General features: G+C 32.8%; 1 protein-coding gene and 1 long non-coding RNA gene across 2 annotated transcripts; one reads left to right on the top strand and one right to left on the bottom strand.

Moving 5' to 3' along the window:
* The first annotated feature begins 8,362 nt into the window (after window positions 1-8,362).
* On the top strand, window positions 8,363-22,882 carry LOC127850117 (eukaryotic translation initiation factor 1A, X-chromosomal-like). Its single transcript, XM_052382904.1, has 6 exons — window positions 8,363-8,525; window positions 8,851-8,934; window positions 20,504-20,607; window positions 21,037-21,169; window positions 21,750-21,841; window positions 22,551-22,882. Exons 1-6 carry the CDS (start codon window positions 8,510-8,512, stop codon window positions 22,554-22,556), a joined length of 435 nt encoding a protein of 144 aa, XP_052238864.1. The 5' UTR covers window positions 8,363-8,509; the 3' UTR covers window positions 22,557-22,882.
* Window positions 9,401-12,621, bottom strand: LOC127850118 (uncharacterized). Its single transcript, XR_008035067.1, has 2 exons — window positions 12,585-12,621; window positions 9,401-10,135 (listed from the first exon to the last, which is right to left on the bottom strand). It is a non-coding gene; the product is annotated as an uncharacterized LOC127850118 (long non-coding RNA).
* Window positions 22,883-23,186: the final 304 nt, after the last annotated feature.

Genomic DNA, 23,186 nt, shown 5'->3' with positions numbered 1-23,186 from the left:
GTCTCGGGTCGTTTCGCCCTTAATCCCGTTCGCCCTCTGTCACCCCGGGTCGTTTCGCCCAGGGTCGTTTCGCCCTTACTGGTGGGTTGTTTCGCCCTTATTTAATTATTATGTAATATTAGGCTTATGTAAATGAATCTTTCGCTCCGAATAGTATTTGTTTAACATATATGGAAAATTAAGATATTTAATACAAATTTTATTATTAATTGCAATTTTAATTTAGTACTTGTTTATCATATATGGGAAATTAAGATTATTTAATTATTACAAATTTGATGTTTGCTCAATTATCCGTTTGATTTTAATTGCAATTAATTAACGGAAACGTTATGATTCATTGTGTTACAAACGTAAAGTATAACGTTTAATTAGTTTGGCAAAGGTATGATGCATTGATTTGCCAATTAAAATAATTTCGGGACCAATTTAACAATTATCAAACACACTTAGATCGGAAGACGTGTGATCAGATGATTGACTAATTACTAGCACAGAAACATCAAAAGGAGACATTATAAAGGTGTGATATTGTTTTTATAAACTTTAAGCCAGTTTGCATCTTTTGATCTCAAGATATTCGCCGAAAGTGTATATAAAAAGCAACTTGGCCATGGCAGCGTCATTCGTGAATTTATATTTCGACACGTTCTTATGGCAGACGAATTGTGTATTTCGTGTGATCGGATAGTCTCACCTCGCCAACATGCCATCACATGTGATTTATGTGACAGATGGCAACATCGGACATGTGATACAGGTACGAGATGCTTATCTATTTTATTTATAGTTCGTGTCGGCGCTATTTGTCTGCATGTTGTCGTTGTTATAAAATACGCTGTTTGTCATAAAATTTTATATGTAATAAAATTTCCATAGTTTAATAATTAATAATTCTGTACATTCTTCGATTTGCGGTATTAACAAATATTATTTCTACCATATTTCAACTTCAATAAGCTTTAAGCGCTGACACTCTTTGACGTATGAAAGATGTAAATAATTAAATAAGTCGGTGATGTAAACAGCCCACTTTATTCTCTGAAAGATATTTGTTTACTGGAATTTTTCCTTTACATCTTTATGTTTATTTGTTTATTGATTCTATCACGGAGTGTATATTGACAGGAGATGAATCGAGTATTTGACCCTTACTGTAGTAAATTCAATCTTATGCAAAAACAATTCATCCGATTTTATTGGTTTATACGTTATCTTGTTGCTTATTAATTCCTCTTTCAAAAAAATATAACTTTTAGTATATTCCCGTTGTTATTAGTGGATTTATAGCGATTTAAACACAAGAAATACACATTTTATGTTTTACCACCGCGCGTTTTAACGTGTTGTGGCTATCGATCTTTTACGATTAGCGTACAGCGAAGCGCCGAGGTTATACATTTTGATGTACCCACTCACGTCTTTTGTTAAATTATAGTTTCATTTCTCGGCCGATTTTGACAAATTATATATCATTAGAAAGCTTACGTTACGTAGTAAACAGATATATCAATATATATTAAGTTTTTCTTCTGATTTTGACAGCCCGGCGAGTTATAACTTTAACTTTTGCAAATATCATACCGTTTTGGAGTTTTAGAATCTAGATTTACGGTTGACATGTTCGTACTTAATACCAATTTGTAGCGTTTATATTTGGAGTTCAGTTTTAAAAATTACATCTTGCTTAGGAGAATAGAAATCTGTATACGATAGAAAAAAAATTTGTTTAAAAAACGAAAGTAATTAAGGAATGAAGGCGGGAAAATGTAGCGCGCGTTCCTAACGCACTGAACTGATGCTACGGTCTTGGCGATTATGCTTTTGTTTAGAAACCGGCCATTGAATTTCGTTTGCCATCTTATTATATTTTTTATGGAATATATTGTAGTATTTTGTTCACGAAACATATCAATAAAGCTTATTATAAATGAATCTTAATAAATTAACGATTTCAGCTCTTGTTTATAACACAGAAAGGGTGTAAAATTTATGATGAAACAGCGTATATAGCGGACCCTCTCGATATTATTCGGCTTTGCATGCATACTTAAAATAAAATGGGTGTCAAAAACATTCATCGTTTGCTGTTTATTATCAACAAGGTAATTATGTATAATTATTTGAAATGTTATTTACCTTAAATTATCAATTTATTAAAGATTCTTGAAAATCACGGTCCGTGTTACGCGGTTCATTTCGTATTTTGACATCAGGGCATCATGTCCAACTATTGAAAATCAGATTTTTTTTTCACCGGGACGATGACGGCTTGGATTTAGACAGGCAGACAGATAGTTTATTCAGACTTAAACAACAGTACATCGTCTTCAACTCAAATATATAAATTATTTTTAGACGAATTGTTAGGTGATTACACATATAGCAGTGATGATTCTGAGAATGTTGCCATGTTTCTTATCCGTGTAATCTAGAGTCCATCGTTTGAGCATTTTTATCGCGGTGTTCAAAAAAAGATATCTCAATAATCTTGTTTATTGATAGATCTGTGGTTTTATTGCCCCTGTGTTCAGCACAAACCAATTTTCTCGTTATGATCAGATACTGTGCCGACCAATACTAAATAACACTATGGTGTCATACGCCACAGCAGGGACCTATACTTGTATATTGGTCCCTAACCACAGGTGGCAATGTCGGGTCAGATTACACTTTTTATGATACCTCCATGTCTTCTCGTGGTATTAGTGGTCATTTCTTGAAGTAATGTAACGCCAAATACTCAATTTTGCGTTTATAAGATATGTAGCGTATTGAAAACATTTATAGGCATCTGCCCATACAGATTGCCATAAATTAAATACTGTATAGATGTCAGCCAGCTAAATCACAATAATTATAAGTGCTTAATACCTATACATGTACATTTTAAACATTTAAAAAATCTAATACTTAACATTTAACGTATTTAGCGGGTACCGGTAAAAAAAATCCGTCATTTCGTAGTCCTATAAAGAGTGTATGGTAGTGTACGGAACAACATAATTAAAAACAGCATTCTCATTTTACCACAACGGGGTTAAATAATCTTTCCGAAAAATACAAATAATACAGAGTGTTAATTTATAATTCTTTATATTTATAACTCTGATAACTTATAAAGATATTTCAATATACATGCATAGACAGTTGACCGTGATTTTCAAGAATCTTTAAATAATTTTAATTAATTGATAATTTATGGTTAATAACCTTTCATATAATTTTACATAATTACCTTTTTGATAATAAACAACAAACGATGAATGTTTTGACACCCATTATATTTGAAGTATGCAAAGCCGAAAAATATCAAGAGGGTCCGCTATACATTTGTATACGCTGTTTCATCATAAAATTAACACCCTTTCTGTGTTATAATCAAGAGCTGAAATCGTAAATTTATTAAGCTTCATTAATACTTAGCTTTATGGATATGTCTCTAGAACAAAATATTTCAATATATTTCATAAAAAATATAATAATCATGGCAAAGGAAATTCAATGGCCGGTATCTAAACAAAAGCATAATCGCCAAGACCGTAGTATCAGTTCAGTGCGTTAGGAACGCGCGCTACATTTTCCCGCCTTCATTCCTTAATTACTTTCGTTTTTAAACAATTTTTTTTTCTATCGTATACAGAATTCTATTCTCCTAAGCAAGATGTTATTTTTAAAACTGAACTCCAAATATAAAGGCTACAAATCGGTATAAAGTACGAACATGTCAACCGTAAATCTAGATTCTAAAACTCCAAAACGGTATGTTATTTGCAAAAGTTAAAGTTATAACTCGCCGGGCTGCCGAAATCAGAAGAAAAACTTAATATATATTGATATATCTGAAAACTACGTTACGTAAGCTTTCTAATGATATATAATTTGTCAAAATCGGCCTAGAAATGAAAATATAATTTAACAAAATACGTGAGTGGGTACATCAAATTTATAACCTCGGCGCTTCGATAAAAGATCGATAGTTACGACACGGTCACGACAAGATATTTGGCGTAACGGTTCCGTTTCTTATCCGTGTAATCCAGAATCCGTGATTCAATCTTCTCTTTATTATTAGTTCATGTATTAAAGATTGTAACATCTTCATGAATTAAGTGTATGATGTGACTTTAAAATGGAAAATATGCTTACAAAATGCGTAGTGCATATGGAAACCGGGTCTAAACGCAATTCGTAAAACTGTTATTATTTTGATATATACTACATACTTTTCTTTTAATATTTATTTCAATATTTAAACACATTAACAAAGCTTTACAATATGTACACAATGAGACATACATCTATACATTTTTTTTTAAAGATAGAAGTTTACGCACTTGCGTTAAGACCCGGTTTCTCAAAGCAATACTCATTTTGTAAACACATTTTCTATTTGGAAGTTCAAATCATGCTTGTAATTTATGAAGTTGTAGAAATATTAAATACATAAACAAATAGTAAATAGAAAATATAATCAATAAACAAAGAAATAATGCATGCACATATTCATTAATAACTATTAATTATTAAGAAGTTAATAATTTGTCATACAACAATTAACGAAGATCCCGTTACGTATGGAAAACTTATTGCGCACACAATTATAGGAAAAAAACGTAAACCGCGAATAAATGTTTATTATACCTACATGTATTTGGTTGTATGAAAAATGATTAATTTTACAATAATTCTCAATCATACAATTTTTACAAAAATCAATTGTTTATTTATTTAATACTTTAATAAAATTTACCAACATTTTTAAAAGTTGTACATGAGTTCTACATTAATAAGTTAAATATTAAATTGTAAAGCATTAACAAATTAAAAAAATATTTATTTAAGTATTCCATACTACAGCCTTATCTCTAGACAACCCCTATCAGTAATAGCCTTACCTACTCCTCGATAATCAGTGCCCTCATCAGCTCTGAATGACTGACAGATTATCTGTTTATTGTAATTTTAGTGGTGAGAAATACGGTATTGTTACTGATTAGGAGACAGCTGTTTTCAATATCTTTCATAGCTCATTTAAAGTAAAAAATATAAGCTTATACAAATTTTATAACAATTAAATAGAAATTAGAATACAAATAATTAAATTTAAAAAAAAACATGAACGCGGAAATAGAGCTCTACATAGACTTTCAGAATGCGTAGTGCATATGGAAAACCGGGTCTAAACGCAATTCGTAAAACTGTTATTACTTTGATATATTATTTTAATAACATTAAGCATTTCTAACATTATGCAATAGCTATTTCAAGATTTGGTTATTTGAAATTAATAAAAACTATGTAAAACTATGTAAATTAGAATTGATTCGTAAAACTGTTATTACTTTGATATATTATTTTCATAACATTAATCATTTCTAACATTATTAAATAAGTTAACATGAAAATTTAGACATTACAATTTTGTCATAAGATTGTGATTTTAATCGGATTACAGTTGTCCACATATCATTATTTTCCCTTTCAATATTTTAATGAATATTTCTGTTATTGTCTGCCGCATACAATGTAATGTTATTAACTGTAATAAGCGTAGGCTTTTACATAATTTGCCCCGTCATTACGAGTATGATAGTGTATATCAGGGTCTTCTGTTTAGGTATATCAGCCAAGGAGTATCACCAGGCCCGTAAATCACAGCTCGAACTGCATTTTATATGCAGACCGTGCCATCGTCAGACCATCGATCCAGAGCCTTTGGAAGAAACCGGTTATACGGAGCCAACGCAAGAACCCGAGCACATGGAAGATACTGAGCCCACGACAGAACCAGTCCTGGAAGAGCCGATGTCTGAGCCCACGGCAGAACCTGTCCAGGAAGAGCCGATGCCTGAGCCCACGACAGAACCCGTCCAGGAAGAGCCGATGCCTGAGCCCACGGCAGAACCCGTCCAGGAAGAGGCGATGCCTGAGCCCACGGCAGAATCCGTCCAGGAAGAGCCGATGCAGGTCGACGCTCACTTCGACATAAGTTTTGACGTTAATCACAGAGTGGCGGATGACCCGGAAGAACCACAAGACACGTGAGTTGCAACAATTAAGTTTATTTAATATGATAACCGGTAAATGAATGATCTAAAAAAAAATAAGAACGCACGTTCAGTATGCAAATTGTCATACTTTGTTTTCATATAATTTAAGTCCGATAGAGAAATATTTGTTTGCTGTTATATTTCTTTTATTCTTTATTGTGCATTTGTTTATTGATTATTTTTTTAATTTACTAGTTGTTTATGTATTAAATATTTCTACAACTTCGTAAATTAAATGCAAACTGGAAAATGTGCTTACAAAATGAGTAGTGCTTTGGTAAACTGGGTCTTAACGTAGTGCGTAAAGCATTTGTCAATTTGCAGGCCCGTACCCAGGCCATGGGCCCAGGGGCCCGGGCCCCCCCAGCTGGCTGTCGAACTATGATTTTTTTTTATAATCGGCAATTGCAATTTTTTTCTCTCGTGCAAGGGCCCACAGTACACTTTCAAAACAAACGAGCAGCTATGTTTTATTGTCCCTGATAAACATGGGGATTAACGCTCGCCAATCGAGATAAGCCTCTATGCAATGTTTTCTTATCGCCTTGTACACACATCCCCGATCAGTCCCCCATTGTGATCATGAATGATTCATCTATCGATGGTTGATGTAACATGTATTTTGATAAGTGCAGCGAATGGAAGCAACTGCTACAGGAGGTCGTAGACTATGGTCTGATAATTGCCGACTCAAGTTTTTTCTTTCTTTGAGAAGGCCCTAGACGTATTTTTCCCTTCTAAAAGTTTAATTTTTTTTTTAAACCTTTTATTGGGAATTTTTAAGTCCCAATATATACTTTTTGCATTGAGAATTGGGCCCTGAATTTGAACCGGAACAAAAACACTGACAAACTGAGTATTTATAATTTTTGAAAGGAAATCACTGAAAAAGACTACGATGAGATAGTTAACATGTTTGTTTAAAAGAAAAACAGATTAATAAATTTGCCGAGCAACAGATAAGAATTTGGCAGAATTCAGTATTTAAAATAATTGCGTACCGAGAATTGAGTAATATCAACCTATTAATGGCTCATTGGTAAATAAATGAAAAGTGAAACAACAAATCGATCTCATTATATAAGTTAACCTAATCCAGTGTAGAAAAATATTGTATAATTAAATTATCTCTTTCCTTGAATTTGTTTGAAAACAGTAAAATATGTTAAATTGATTATTTAAGACTTTCATTATTTCCCCCAAAAATTAGGCATTTCGCGCAATTTTTTTCCTCAAAAATGGCAAGGTCTTCCCAAAAAATCAGATTAAAAAAACATGTGACGTTATTGATTTGTGAAAAAAAATGGTGGAAGCAATACGAGAGTTGATGTGGATAATCGTCAGTTTAAACCTGTAAGTTTCGGAAATCTAAAGCTTTTAATATTGTTGTGAATTCACACCATGTTTAAAGCTTAAGACTTCCGAAATGTGCTGATTTACTTGTTATATTCAATTAATTCATATCACAAAATACGTTTTTATAAGCATTAAAATTCACCTTGCAAAGTGCCAAAATAAAAAAAAGTATATATATAGGGAGGGGGGGACCCCTCCCAAACCCTCCCCGGTTGGGTCCCCCAGTAAAAAAATCCTGGGTACGGCCCTGATTTGCTATATTGTTATCAGAACATAAACTGCACAATTTCTACATCTACATTAGCGTTAAACCATATTATGGAAGAAGAGGCATTGACGTACAAAGTGCTGGAAAAGGGCAGTAAACGAGGCGGTAAACTACTGGTGACCAGCAATGGCTGTTCTTATGGAGTAAAGGTAACTTACCCTTGATCGGATGATATTCATTGTGTTAATTTCATGCAGACATCATTATACCTTTAAAACACGAAAAGCTTATATATACAACGTTAATATTAAAAGACTTTCAGTTCTTATGATAAAAAGATGTGCGAAATAAATGTACTTTAGTTTTTTCGTCTTTTGCAGAAAGCCAACAAGAAGTCTACGTTGTGGACGTGTAGTGTACGGTCAACAAAGATGCGATGCCATGCAACTGTCAGTCAACACGGTGTACATTTCAAACCAGGTCTACAAGATCACGCGCACCCCGCTGACTTAAGACTGGCCGTCAAAGCAGAGTTATCGGCAGTGGTAGGCCTATTATTTATTTATTTAACAAATATATCGGCAATGGTTGGTCTTTTACTCAAAAGGCCAAGATAGACCGATAAATAAATAGCAAATGAACAACAGTCATTTACTTGTTTTAGTTGTTGGTGTACATGATGCCGGGAATCTGACTTCAAATTCCGACAATGTACTGTGACTAAAGAAAGGAATCCGCATGTTACTCGACATTATTCTTTTCATTTCCGGTTGCCTCTCGTTTAACAATTTCACAATATTTTCTACGTGATTGACGCGTAATTTGTTCACAACTTAGAGTGAGAAGAAAACACATAAGCTGTTAATTTCAGACCAGTCTAAAGGTTTGAATTATGCCGAAAAATAAGGGTGAGTCAGTTGTCTAACCAATGTTTTCAATGACTATTTCATACGAAATGCATGGCCAAAGTTAAATTTCGGATTTTTTTAAATATATATTCGTCACCATATTGCTTGTTTACTGTCTAGATAACGGATATATGAAGGTGTTAATACACACTTACAAATGAAAAAAACACGATGATATTGATATACATGAGTATAACATACGCATACTAAGTTAGCAACAAAGAAAATAACTTGCTTTTTACAAAATTTGATGAACGATCCTGACATATCAATGACATAATTTCAATATGCTTCATCATTTGTACCATTATTTTCTTTCTTGTAGGTAAGGGAGGTAAAAACAGGCGTAGGGGTAAGAATGAAAATGAAAAGGAAAAACGAGAGTTGGTCTTCAAAGAAGATGGCCAAGGTATAATGATAATTGAATTGTACTTGTCTTGTGTGAACTTGAGTTGATTAAGAAAAAGAAAGATGTTTTATTGATTAAACATTTAAATAACTTTGCAGATATTGTTTATTAAAAAGTAAAAGCATGTCTAACTAATCAAAGAAATAGTATCATTAGTTCCTGCCCATTTAAGCTTCCCCACGTTATAAAACAGATACAAGATACAAGATACAAACTTTTATTTCAAGTCGGTTAACAATAAATAACAGTATAACATTAGCTATGTATAGCTATTGACCGACACATATAAATAGTAATAAGGTTATGTACAAGGCATAAATAAATAAATAAATTTTCATATTTCTTGTTAAAATATCAAAGGCATATTTAGTTTACTAACAAAGCACATGATAATAACTTAGCAACTATAAAATAACTAAGCAACTATATAATAACTTAGCAGCTATATAAAAGATATAAACACATAAAAAAGTAAGCTTGTAATTAAAACATAATTATTTACTTAAAGGATTTACAATAGTTGTGATGAAAGTATATTTACTTAATAATGATTAAGCTTATTTATAAAAAAGCATATATCACAGTGTGCATGAAACATAAGAAACATGCAAGCAACAAGCAGCCAAAATTTTAGCAACTTAAACAAGCAAGCAACAAAAAGCCAAAATTTAAGCACTTACATATTCAATGAAAGTTTATTTTACTTATAATGATTTAACTTACATATTTATATTAAAATCAGGTTCGTTGCATGAGTAAAAAGAAAAGGGTATATCACAGTGTGCATGCAACACAAAAGCAAGCAAGCAACAAAATCTAAAAAATGTAGCACTTTAAACGAGCTAGCAACAAAAAGCCAAATAAAAAGTTTTTTCAAAAGTACTTGTATTTGGCTTATTAATCACTTTAAGCACTTTTTAAATACACAATGATAAGCTTATATCACAGTATGCATGAAAACATAGAGCATGCAAGCAACAACAAAAAGCAAAAATTTAGCAGCTATGTTTGATACATGCAATAGGAGCAGCGGCAGCTCTCACCGTCCCAAGAGCTAACCAAACTGGAGAACTGGTTGAAATGTACTTGGTCCCTGAAATGTTGGGGGAGAGAGTTCCACAGTTTGGCAGCCCCGAAACGGAAAGAGTTGATGCCGTAACTTGATGTTCTTACTTGGGGGATTTCAGCAGTTCTGGTGTATCTAAAAGAATAGGAATTAGATTTAAGATTTACAAGGTCATTAAGATAAATTGGAGTTTGATTATTGATTATTTTAAATGTTTCCAAAATAATTGATCTTAGTCTCCTAATTTTTAATGAAGGCAATTTTGACTTATTCAATAAATCGTCATAAGTTGAAACATAATCGTCATAAATAAATCTTAATGCTCTCTCTTGAATTTTTTCCATTTTCTTTGTATTTACTTCCCCACAGTAATGCCATACTACAGGACAATAGTTAAAACTGGATAGGATAAAAGAATGATAGATGGTAAGTTTACCTAATTTACAAAGGTGTTTTCCAATTCTTTTCAAAACATTTAATTGCCTTGAGGCTTTTTTACATATGTTAGATATATGGCTATTAAATTTAAGTTGAAAATCGATTGTGACACCTAATAATTTTACTTCTTCGTCACATTTAATAGTGTGATTATTTCCAAGATTGAAGGATGTAATATGTTCTCTAGATTTATTTCCAATGGCAATGCCTTGAAATTTATCTGGGTTGGCTTGCATTTTATTGTTTGAAAACCAAGCTATTAGTGTTTTGCTATCTTCTTCAAGAGTACTAACAACGTCTGTTAAATTCTGTCCTGAGTATGAAAGGGTGTTGTCGTCAGCATAATTATACAAGCTGCTATTTGAAATGAAATAAAAAATGTCGTTTATAAAAATGTTAAATAAAACCGGCCCAAGAATAGACCCTTGAGGAACTCCTTTGTATAGGTGTAAAAACTGACTATTTAAATTTCCCATACGGACACACTGTTTTCTATGTGAGAGGTAACTTTTTAGCAAATCGGTTGAGTGTTCGGACATACCATATGCTTTAAGTTTTAGCAGTATCAAGTCGTGAGGGAGACAATCGAACGCTTTAGATAGGTCCATTAAAATTGCAGCAACGAATTTATTTTCATCCAAGGATTTTTTCCAATCTTCTATTATTTTTAAAAGTGCAGTTTGGCAACCATAGCCTTTCCTAAAAGCAGATAAAAAAGGGTTAAAATGATTGTTAAAATATGTTGTTAATTATTCATTTATTGATCGTTCGAAGATTTTGGACAGTGTGGGTAAAATACTAACTGGTCTGTAATTTGCTTTATCTAAATTACTATTTTTTTTATGTAATGGTTTTACTTGAGCTATTTTAAGTTTATCAGGGAATGTTGAATAATTAATACTAGAGTTTATAATAACGGTTAAAGGACCAGTCAGAACAGGTTGAGCTGCCTTTAGCAATTTACTTGATATACCATCAATGCCTACTGCTTTTTTAGTGTTTAGTTTTCCAATTTGCTTTCCTACAAAATCTTCACTGACAGGGTTGAAGGTAAAACATTGATTAGGTTTGATATTTAAGGATATCATAGATATGCTAGGGTGATTTTCATCAACTGTTATGGATTCATTTCCTATGTTTTGTGCCACGTTTACAAAAAAGTTATTAAATATTTCCCCTACTTGTTCTTGATTAGTAATAAGCTTGTCATTTTCGTTTAGAATGGTGTCTTTATTGATATTACTGCCTTTGTTGGTTATAAAAGGTTTGACAGTTTTCCAGAAATCCTGAGATTTGCATCCCCCTGTACACCTTTCAATGAAGTAATTATTTAAGGATTTACGTTGTATTTTGGTTACAAGATTTCTTTGTTGTCTGTAATTTTCCCAATTTTTTGTATTCTTGTTATTTAAATATTTGTTATGGAGCATTCTTTTTTTATAAATTGCACTTTTTAATTGTTTATTCATATATGGCACTGGTTTCTTTTGGACTTTTTTCATTTTAATTGGTGCATGTTTATCAGCTACATTTAAAAAGTGTTCCTCAAAAGTATTATAAAGTTTATTTACATCTGGTTCGTTAAAGTCGACACGTGAAAATTGTGTTTCTAACTCAGTTTGAAAAGAAATGATATCAAAATTTTTAAAACTTCTGTAATTTCGATATTCTCGTTTTTTGGTGGGTATGCTATGTTTTAGCTGCACACCAATAAGATTGTGAACATCACTTAAGCCACAATTAAAGTTACAAGTTTTTCCTAAAAGTTCTGGTTTATTTGTTAGAATGACATCTACCAGACTTGGGTCTGCATTTTTCGTAAAACAAGTATGATCTGTAATTACATTTTCTAGGCTAAAGATATCGCATACATCAAGTAATGGTTGACTTTTACTGTTACTCATTATATCATAATTTAAATCTCCAATCAGTAACAAATGGTCATATTTTTTCATGCATTTATCTAAGATCAAAGTACAATCTTTTTGAAAGGTTTCATTGTCTAATACTGGTGGTTTGTAGCAGCCAAAAACTATCCATTTGAATTTACCAAGTGTAATCTCTATAGAAATCGATTCGATGTTATTAAATTCTAGATTTGTCTTTCTGTCACATGCAATGTCAGACCGTATATATGCGGCTATACCTCCTCCATGTTGGTTTCTATCAGCTCGCCATATGTGGTACCGGTAACTATCAACTTCAAATTCTGCATCAGGAAAAGAGTCATCTATTTTTGTTTCTAAAATAAACAGAAGGTCAACAATGTTATCTGTAAGTAATTCTTTGATGTAAATAAATTTGTGTCTTAGACTATTTATATTTAAGCTTGCACAGATGAAGTCAGTAGGATGTTTTTGTCGTAATACATATAGAGAGTCAAATATATTGTCATTTGTCACTGATGTTTCTTGTGAAGAGGAAGGATCTGAGCTTGCAGATAGATCGAAGAAGGAGTCTGCGAAATGGAAGCGAGTACAGGCGTTGCAAGTCCAAGGGGTGTCATTTTTACCCATCTTGATGTAATCATCGGGCGATATGCCTTCACATTTAATGTGTACCCACTGTAGACAGGCTTCACAAAAGATAGCCTTATGGTTTTTGGCTACAGGTTTATAGCACTGACCACAGGGAAATCGAATCGGACCAGGATTAAGTGCCACGTCACCGCACATGAAAAGTAGCAGGTTAAGGTGTCTTCTTCTATGGAGCTTTATAGGTTGTGATAAAGGACAGTTTCTCGAGTGTTTAATGGCATAATACATAGCACTGTAGAAATCACAGAAAGAGTCCTGGGAGATAATCAAATTCCAGGGTTTAAGGAATGTTGGCTGATGGTCATAGTGCCACACCGTGTAATAGTCTACTCCACAGTTGTTATTATTTGGAGCTACGTTAATAAGAAAGCTATAGTTTACTTGTCAGTTCATCAATAATGGCAGTTAGTAAATCACATGTACATGTATAATACATTTATTTACATTAGTAATTTATATAATTGTAAAGAAATGTAAAGAGGCATAAAATAAACTTAAAAGCTTATTATTTACATTCATAATTTATATAATTGTAAGGAAATGTAAAGAGGAATAAAATAAACTTTAAAGCATCAGATAACATTTAATGTTTTGTTTTTTTAAGAATATTTGTATCAGTTAATAGGGTAAGGTTAGTTAACTTAGGGTTAAGTTATTAAGTAATTAATAAAAGTTAGCAAATATTGATTGTATTGTTTTTAGAAAAATAAAACTCAGCATGAATTATTTCTCTTTTTATGCCCCTGAAGGAGGGCATATAGTGATCAGACTGTCCAGGCTTTTTCCGCCCTATTCCACGGGTCCGAAATTCGGCCCCATTCCCAATGCAAATCTGGTTGTCTTTTTCCCAATTGAAAAAAAATTCCCAATTCCAAAAAAAAATTATTTTTTTTTTTTTTTTTTTAACCTTAAAATATATGAGTTAACCTGATCCAGTGTAGAAAAAATAGACAGTACTGCATAATTTAATTATTTTTTGCCTTGAATTTGTTTTAAAAACTGTAAAATATGTTAATGTTTATTTAAGACTTTCCTTATTTTACTCAAAATCCGGCGCTTCGCGCGATTTTTTTCGACTAAAAAAGGTCAGGTCTTTTCCCCAAATTCAGATTAAAAAACCTGCACTTATTACACATGTTCATAATATTTTGTAAAATTTTAATAATAAGTTATCAAAATAGTCGTTATTTACCAGTTAACAGCAAACAGCTTCTTTGAAATATAAGAAACACTTTTTACATGCGATAATTTTTCCCAATTGAGCCAATTTTGCGATTAATTTATTTCCCAAAATGGGGGTTTTCACGACGCGAAATTCCCAAAATTCCTGTGTGGCGTTTTCCCAAAATGGAGCGGAAAAAGCCTGCTGTCCGTCCGTCCTTCGGTCACACTTGCGTTTAGGTTTCGAAAAATGCTCATAACTTCTATGTCCCTTCACATAGCAACTTGATATTTGGCATGCACGTGTACCTCATGGAGCTGTACAATTTGAGTGGTGAAAGGTCAAGGTCATCCTTCAATGTCAAATCGCAAAAAAGCATCATTTAAAGCGGCGCAGTAGAGGGCATTGTGTTTCTGACAAACACATCTCTTGTTATCTTCTTATATTTTATGAAAAGCCAAAAGGTGTCATGTTAGCCTGATCATCTTATCAAGACAACACATGTGGAGCCAAGTGTATCATAGCCATAATTATGCACACTGGGGAAATCATCTTCCATGAAGTTCTTGCCTCTATGCCATGTTTATTAAATTATCTTGACTAATTTGAATATCCAGAATTAGTGAATGTAAAATCACTATGTTATTTCATGGTTTACATTTTTATATTAAAATATAAACTTTTATTTAGAAAATAAAGAAATACTGGTATATAAGTTTAGGCAAGTAAATTAATTGGATAACAATAATGTGAGTTTAATTTTTTTCAGACAAGACTTAGATTAACCATAGTAATGAAATAATTTGTATGTTCCTATTTGTTGCATAGGCGGATCAAGGGGGGGGCGGACGCGGCGTACGCCCCCCCCCCCTAAAATCTCCAATGTAAAGTAAATTCATTTGATGTTTTTAGTGTTTTTCCCAGGAGGGCAAAGGGTCATGGCGCATAACTTTCAAAAATGGCATTTTAGCGCGCAGTTTAGGAAAAAAGGGCAAAAACGTTCCCTGAATACCTGAATTACGGGGAAACATGTAATCGCATCAGAAGCAGTTGTGGAAAAAATAACATATAAACAAGCACATTTAATGGTAATTGATGTATTTAACTTACTATGATTTATGTTAATATATTTACCTTGCAATGTACATTTAAGTTCCATGCTGTTTCAATATACTGTACAGCACGACAAACATAATAAAGCAATATATGCATATGAATCTGATTATACCCAGATCCACTAACATATAAATGAAACCATGTTTGTCTTATCGCATTTTCTAACAATAATCTTGCCAGATGTTTAAAATAACATTGGGAGTAAATTGATCGCTAACAGTATGCAAACAATCGTGTCCGTGACATACATCCACCAAATAGATTACAAATAAATAAATAATGTTGTTGCTATCTAACACATTTTTATGCATCGTTGATTATCACAGACATTTCATTAATTCCTTCTTAATGTTTAACCTCCATCGTTAATTCGATCGTTTACGACGTTATTTGCCATTATGCCGAGTCACAATTTAATTTTGTATTGTCCGCCATGTTGTTAAAATGTCAAATGATGTAAGCGACATGCGCATAGCAACGTTGAATCGTATTCGCGATTCGCATTTTGTTTAATTAGTATACCTCTCAGTAATAATTTCAATAATTAGATCTAATTATCTTAAAGACGAAAACGATAAAGAATAAATTTGTTTGTGTTTTTAAATGTAATTATGCGTAAAAATATGTTTTGATATAACTGAATAATGCATGCAATGCACAATTGCCACGATAAAAACATCGAGTTTTCATAAAAAGTAACAATTTTATCGTGGAGGAGTACACATTGCTGACCGAAATGTGCGCTTGGTATAACATAGCCTCTGGCATTATCGATTGATTCTGACACTGGGTTATTCACGCATGACTAATTCACAGCTTTGGAGCAGTCAGTAAGACCTACCTATAAATTGAGCACTGTAATAGATTAAATCTGCTCAATTAATATAGTCGATTAGACGTTGACGTCTCTAGAGTAAATCAAGCACAGCCGGAGCGTCACAGACAATCAAGGAGGCTGATTTTGCGGACCAAGTTAGATCCTAAGGCAATAAAGATGTTATCGATAAGGGCGCGTGGCAAAATTTGCCTTTGAAAAGAAGGGCGTGTGACGAAATTTTCCTTTGAAAAGGGCAGAGTGGCGATCCGGGAGGGCGGCGTGGCTTTTGCCACGCTAAAATGGCCTGGGAAAAACACTAGTTTTACACTTAACTAGATCTGAATCACCTATTTAAACTTGTCAAAGCCTTCAAAATCACTAATATCGTGGAGCTTCCGGGGGGCTTCGCCCCCCTGGATCCCCCCAAAAATAAACTATGCACTTTTTTTGCATTATAACAAGGTACTTTGATGAAAGTATATAAGGCGTGACCACAGGTGGAAGTAACGGACCCAGGATAGTATTTTTCATATATATATTTTTAGGAGCCCAATATATTCAAATAAATATATAAAATCATGTTTAATGAGAAAAATTTTTAGACAAAGAGCCATGAAAAAAAATACCCACCCTCTGATATTGAAATCATAACAAGGTCATTAACTAGAATTTATCATAGACCTGTCTTCGCGGGCCGCAAAAATGTCAAAAGTAGCTTTAATCAAAAGCATCCATTGATCCTCCTATGGGCTATTGGACAACCTTTAAAAAAAAGTTCACTTAAAAAAAATCTGTCCAGCCGTTAACTCACAGTCGGTCGAAAACCGAGCAATATTTCGAGTCCGTTTGTCAACTTGAATAAATCTTCTACAGACTTTCAAACAATATTTTTGAGTTTTTGGCCCCTTAATCGATAGCTTGCGTCCTATTCCTTTAAAACAACGAGGCGTGTCAAATAATGCATGCATATGCAACCACTTACCCCTCACAACTTATTCCAATACAATCAGAATGATAAGTATTTTTCATTTATTTACATTTATTAAAACATCGTTGTTGTTGTTGATTGGATATTTATGTGCCTGGCTCTGTCAGTGTAATTCACTGCTAAGCCGGGTTCAAGAGCGATGGCGACTTTCGTTTTCAAGTAAATCAAATTTAGACTTAAAACAGTTGTTGCAAAGAAAATATTAACTTTTGGAATTAGTTTTTATGGGTAAGTGGTTGCATATGCATGCATTATTTGACACGCTTCGTTGTTTCAAAGGAATAGGACGCGAGCTATCGATTAAGGGGCAAAAACTCAAAAATATTGTTTGAAAGTCTGTAGAAGATTTATTCGGGTTGACAAACGGACTCGAAATATTGCTCGGTTTTCGACCGACTGTGAGTTAACGGCTGGACAGATTTTTTTAAAGTGAACTTTTTTTGAAAGGTTGTCCAATAGCCCATAGGAGGATCAATGGATGCTTTTGATTAAAGCTACTTTTGACATTTTTGCGGCCCGCGAAGACAGGTCTATGATAAATTCTAGTTAATGACCTTGTTATGATTCCAATATCAGAGGATGGGGATTTTTTTTTCATGGCCCTTTGTCAATTTTTTTCTCATTAAACATGATTTTATATATTTATTTGAATATATTGGGCTCCTAAAAATATATATATGAAAAATACTATCCTGGGTCCGTTACTTCCACCTGTGGGCGTGACATACTCGAGAAGTGGTTGTCAAAGCCTTCAAAATCATTAAAATTGTGAAGCTTCTGGGGTGCTTCGCCCCCTGGATCCCCTAAACGACAAACTATGCACTTTTTTGGCATTATAAGAAGGTACTTTGGTGAAAGTATAAGGCTGGGCATGCTTGAGAAGTGGTTGTCAAAGCCTTCGAAATCACTAAAATCGTGAAGCTTACGGTGGACATCGCCCCCTGGACCCCCCTAGCAGAGCTTTGCCCTGCACCCGCCAGGGGCTCTAGCAGCCCCCTTTATCCCCAGCAAATCTATCCGCCCCCCCTAACCAGAAATCCTGGATCTGCCCCTGTGTTGGCAGTGTTTTCATTATTATTTGGAACAACAGATTTGTTTAATAAAGCAACAGAATAGGTCGGTGGGTCCAGGGCAATGCCCTGGTAGGGAGTTAAGGGGGGGCGAAGCCCCACCTCGAGAAAAAAATGAATATGCAACTTTGGCTAATAGATATCACTGCTCTGGCTAAAATTCATGATTGACAAAAAAAGGAAATAAGACAGGAGAAAAAAAATAAAATTCTTTCTATTACATGTAAAATAAATTTTACCCGATGCTTCATCTCACATTTACATCTCGCAAGAATCTATCATCATTAATGTTAAGTTTTTGGCACCTTAAGACAAAATTTACTCATTAAGCAAGAAAAAATCAAACTAATATTTACATTGTAGTAATTAATATGACAGGTTCAATTACAGAAAATTTAGATTTTTCCTTATGTATTAAATTTATGAAATGAAAATTGTCCTCTGCTCGAGTACAAAACAAAGTAATAATGTAAGAAGCTTTCAATCCGTAATTAATTTAAAACTAGTTCTATATGAAAAAAACGCAACAAAGAAATAACAAACAAAAACAACTTCAAACAAGGGTGATTGTGGAAAACTATAAAAAGTTGAATAAAATTAGAAAGTTCAATTCTGAAAATGCAGAAAACTTACTCTCTTTTCAGCAATAAAACCATAACAACAAATGGCACTTAGAAAAGTCACAACAATCGTGAACGAAGCCGATCTAAAACAGCGCAAAAAAGATAATGAGAACCAAAACAAATATAACAGATAGTATTGAACAATAACTAACAATATAAACAAGAATAAAAAACAACTATGTCATTTTCTTTCTAACCAGATTTAGCTTAAAATCCGAAATCTAAAAGGTTAATTTTTCTTTCATTTTTCCACGATCAGTCTCCATGCTGAATTTACATCGGTTTCTGTTACAATGCTTCTGATTGGCTTTTTCGTTTAAGACCGACGAATAGTCAACGATGTTTTAATAAAAACAGCGTGGTGTGAAATGTTTCTGTTACAATGCTTCTGATTGGCTCTTTCGTTTAAGACAGACGAATCGTCAACAATGTTTCATAAAAACGGTGCGCTGTGACACTACTAAATTTATTTCACTATCGGATATAAAACAACCGATTTTTCAAGATTTTCAACCGATGATATGGATCGCCAATCGGTTAATAATGAAAACACTGGTGTTGGGTAACATTATTGTGAAATTTAATACAACCAATACATCTACAATACATATCTGCTATATAGCAATCTTAAATTTGCAATATTTTACCAATAAATGTGTCATATACTGCTAATCTGCTATAGATCCTGCGTTTTTATACACTTCAATTTTTAGCGAGGCTGTTTTCGGAGAAAACCCGAGGTATTGTCATCGCCTGCTTGTCGTCTGGCGTCGTGCTAAAACCTTTACATTGGCTCTAAAATCAAAGTGCTACCACCTAAAACTTTGAAACTTCATATGTAGATGCACCTTCATGAGTTCTACACGCCACACCCATTTTGGGTCACTAGGTCAAAGGTCAAGGTCACTGTGACCTCTAAAAATAAAAATTCTGACAAGCTTTTGCAGCTGAGCGTGGCACCCGTTATGCGGTGCTCTTGTTTTTACTACCTATATCCGACTTTCGTAAAATGTTTAAGTTTTGTCAGGATTTTCGCACGATGATTGTTTCATCACAATGATTCACGTTTGTTTTATGCAATGAACAATTACCCAATCTTGTCCAACATTGTCTTGGAACTGAATCACACTAGGCAAGGTGGAGGTGTATACAATCACTACAAGTCACTGATCAATACTGATTTATTTTAACAATCATAGTGCTAATATACAAATTCAGAATGATATTCAAATCCTACAAAATGTAAATTCAAATTATTTATTATGTAATTTTGTTAACATGCTCTAAGTAAATTTAATATAAATACAAAAATGTAAATGTGTAAATGTTCTTTGGTCTATGCAGTTTTTATTTAGCAACTAAATCCCCCATTTCCACCCTCATGACATAACTTTCATACAGTTTAATGATGGAGGGCTTATGATTGGGACAATGATATACACAAAATTTGTCAGATGAAAAGTAAAATGCTTAATGGGATTTAGTATACATGTTTGCAATTTGAAATAATTAAGACTTTTTTCCTTGTGTTGCGCAAAAATAATATTGATTTGTTTAAATTACAATGAATGACTTAATTATGACAAGTAAATGTGAACAAAAAAATTGGCAGGGCAGTACAAATATATTCAAATATTAAATTCGTCAGGTTACCAGAAACAAAGCATTGTTTGTTCAGGCCTTTAAAATTATATTGCTAATATCAATAAGTGATAAAATATCAATTTTATTCATATTAACTAACCTTTTCAGAGTACGCCCAGGTCACCAAAATGCTTGGAAATGGAAGGTTGGAAGCAATGTGCTTTGATGGACAAAAGCGGCTGTGTCACATACGAGGAAAATTGAGGAAAAAGGTATGTTCTTGCACATTTGTTTCCTTAGTTGTTCTAAACATTATGGTTATTTCCAGAGTAAATATGTGGGAGCAGATATTACATTATGTCTGCTTTGGGACTGGGTGTTTCCTTGGTATGTACGTATTCCTTAGATGTTTACATTGAAAACAAGTAATGTTTTTTCCTGTGAAACTTACTTGTGAGTGTCTGGATTAGCCAAATACTTTGGATGCACTCAATATTACATCAAAAGTTTTATACTGAACTTAGGTTTTTAATTGAATGATTAAAAATTTGAAAACAAAGTCAAATCTTGTAAATTTAAATAGCACAATAGAAAAACTAAACACTTCTAATCTGGTACTTACGATTTTAGAACTTGTTTTAAAAATTAAATATAATTGATCTATATTATTTTTTGTGCAGCAATTAATGTGTTTGTTACAGGTGTGGATTAATTCTGGAGACATAATCCTTCTTGGACTGAGAGATTACCAGGACACGAAAGCCGATGTGATATTGAAATATACACCAGATGAGGCTCGAAATCTGAAAACATACGGAGAACTTCCAGAATCAGGTATGAATCTTTCTATGCAAAGACTCTTAAATTTTGCTACAAAAACTCCATTTTGCTCAAATTTGGCTAAAGAATGGTATTCAACTTAAATAGCCTCACTAAAGATAATTTATGGTTTGAAAATGTTTTTTTTCTCCTCCTAACAATAAATTCAACTGCAATAGAATCACTGAATGTAAGCATATATAGTTTGCAAAACTGATAACTTAGATGTGGTATTCAAAGCATACCTTGTACATGTACATGCATTATGTTTCTTTAATAAACAAGTTAGTAAAGTGTTTTAAACTTTACACGTAACGTAATGTAAAAACATGTATTACAGAGCTCTTTCAGATCCATGCATATCCAATTTAAGTAATAAGATACATACTTCTACAAGGTTCTCAATAATTCAGGGAGGGTCAAAATTAAAATTACTATCCTATTTGCCAAAACATTTATTTAAAGAAATAAGACCAATTCAGCAATTTAGCACATTTCAAACAATAAGAGTTTGCTGGGAAATTTGGCTGGCAACTGGTTCAAATCTACTAGACCCTGTTCATTTTGTTTCTTACACATATTTATTGTCTTTCAGCGAGAATTAATGAGAATGTGGAGGAGGGAGATATGGACGGCGACATGATCACATTCGATGATTATGACGGATCAGACGATGACATTGATGACGTATGTATGAGTTAAAATTTTGCATAATAAAACGGAATTAATATTAACTTCCAGCGTATTTTGGAAAGAATGGGGTCAATAAGACAGATGCCTTACAGTTTGAAGTTAACACAACAAAATGCAGACAGGTTAAACCTTTAAATTAACAACTTTTTAACTCAGATATTTTGGTATCCTGGAGTATGAAAACATATAAAAACTACTTTGGTAGCTGCCATACAAGTTTTATATAAAATAATGTAAGTAAAAATAAAACTGTCTTACTTGTTTTGTGTCATTTTAGTATAACAAAACAATATTAACATACTAATCATATTCCTTTCTTATACAAAAATGTGTACAAAAGTCACATACATTTGTAAAATCCTCAACATTTATGATGTGTTTTTGGAGACTGTAGTGTATTCATTTTGTATGGACATTTGTAAAGTATCAATGTAAGAGCTCTTAAGATAAAGTTATTTATTAAAAAACACCTATGATGTATATATATGTACTGGTATTTAAATATGCATTTGCCTGGAACTGTAGGAAGTGTTGGGCTGTTTTTTTTCTATTCTATGTACTATTATTCTAAGAAGCACTGAAGACAAAGTTATTTATTTAAAAACTTTTTGGATTTATGTGGATGTATGTACAAGGGCTGGTATTTAATTTTGCATTTACCTGAAACTGTAGGAAGTATTTAACGTTTTTTTTTCTTTTTCAGATATGAGTCATGCAGTGTCTTGTGCTTTTGTAGAGACTTTTCAATTAATTCGTGCACAAGTAACTCATTGGGTTGACAAATGGAGACCATCATCTTTATACTGCAGACAGCAAAAGGATTTCATAATATGATAGCTTATACAGTGAAAACAACAACCTGAAACGGGATTATGCTGTGTTATTCCATTCATAATAGCAAATGATTGAAAAAGAAACTTGTTTTAAGTTCAAGATTGAAGATTGGTGTCATTTATCACAATATACAAGAACATTCAAACTTTGAAAAAAAGTGCAAGTTGTGCTTGAAAATGAACATTATGCATGTTTTATTATATTTTCTCTATCTTGGTAACAGTGAATTTATTGATTTTTTTCTTATATGAATTTAATAATTTTCATCAATATTGCACCCTAATTTGATTATCATAGTTTTTTATAAATTTCATTAAAATTTCCCATTTTGAGTAATTAGAATAATTACACAGAGTTGAATTTCATGTAATGCATCTGTAGCTTCACTTAATGTTGTAGATTTTCCAAATTGTTTTTTCCCTATATTTTAATAATACGACTTATTACAATATTTATATGAATTTTCTCAAGAGTGTTACTCTTAACAGGCTGTCAAGCGGTCATA

The sequence above is a fragment of the Dreissena polymorpha genome, chromosome 11, assembly GCF_020536995.1.
Source record: "Dreissena polymorpha isolate Duluth1 chromosome 11, UMN_Dpol_1.0, whole genome shotgun sequence".
Classification (NCBI taxonomy): domain Eukaryota; kingdom Metazoa; phylum Mollusca; class Bivalvia; order Myida; family Dreissenidae; genus Dreissena; species Dreissena polymorpha.
Note: the sequence above shows the minus strand (reverse complement) of the source record. Positions and strands in the feature narration are given on the sequence as shown.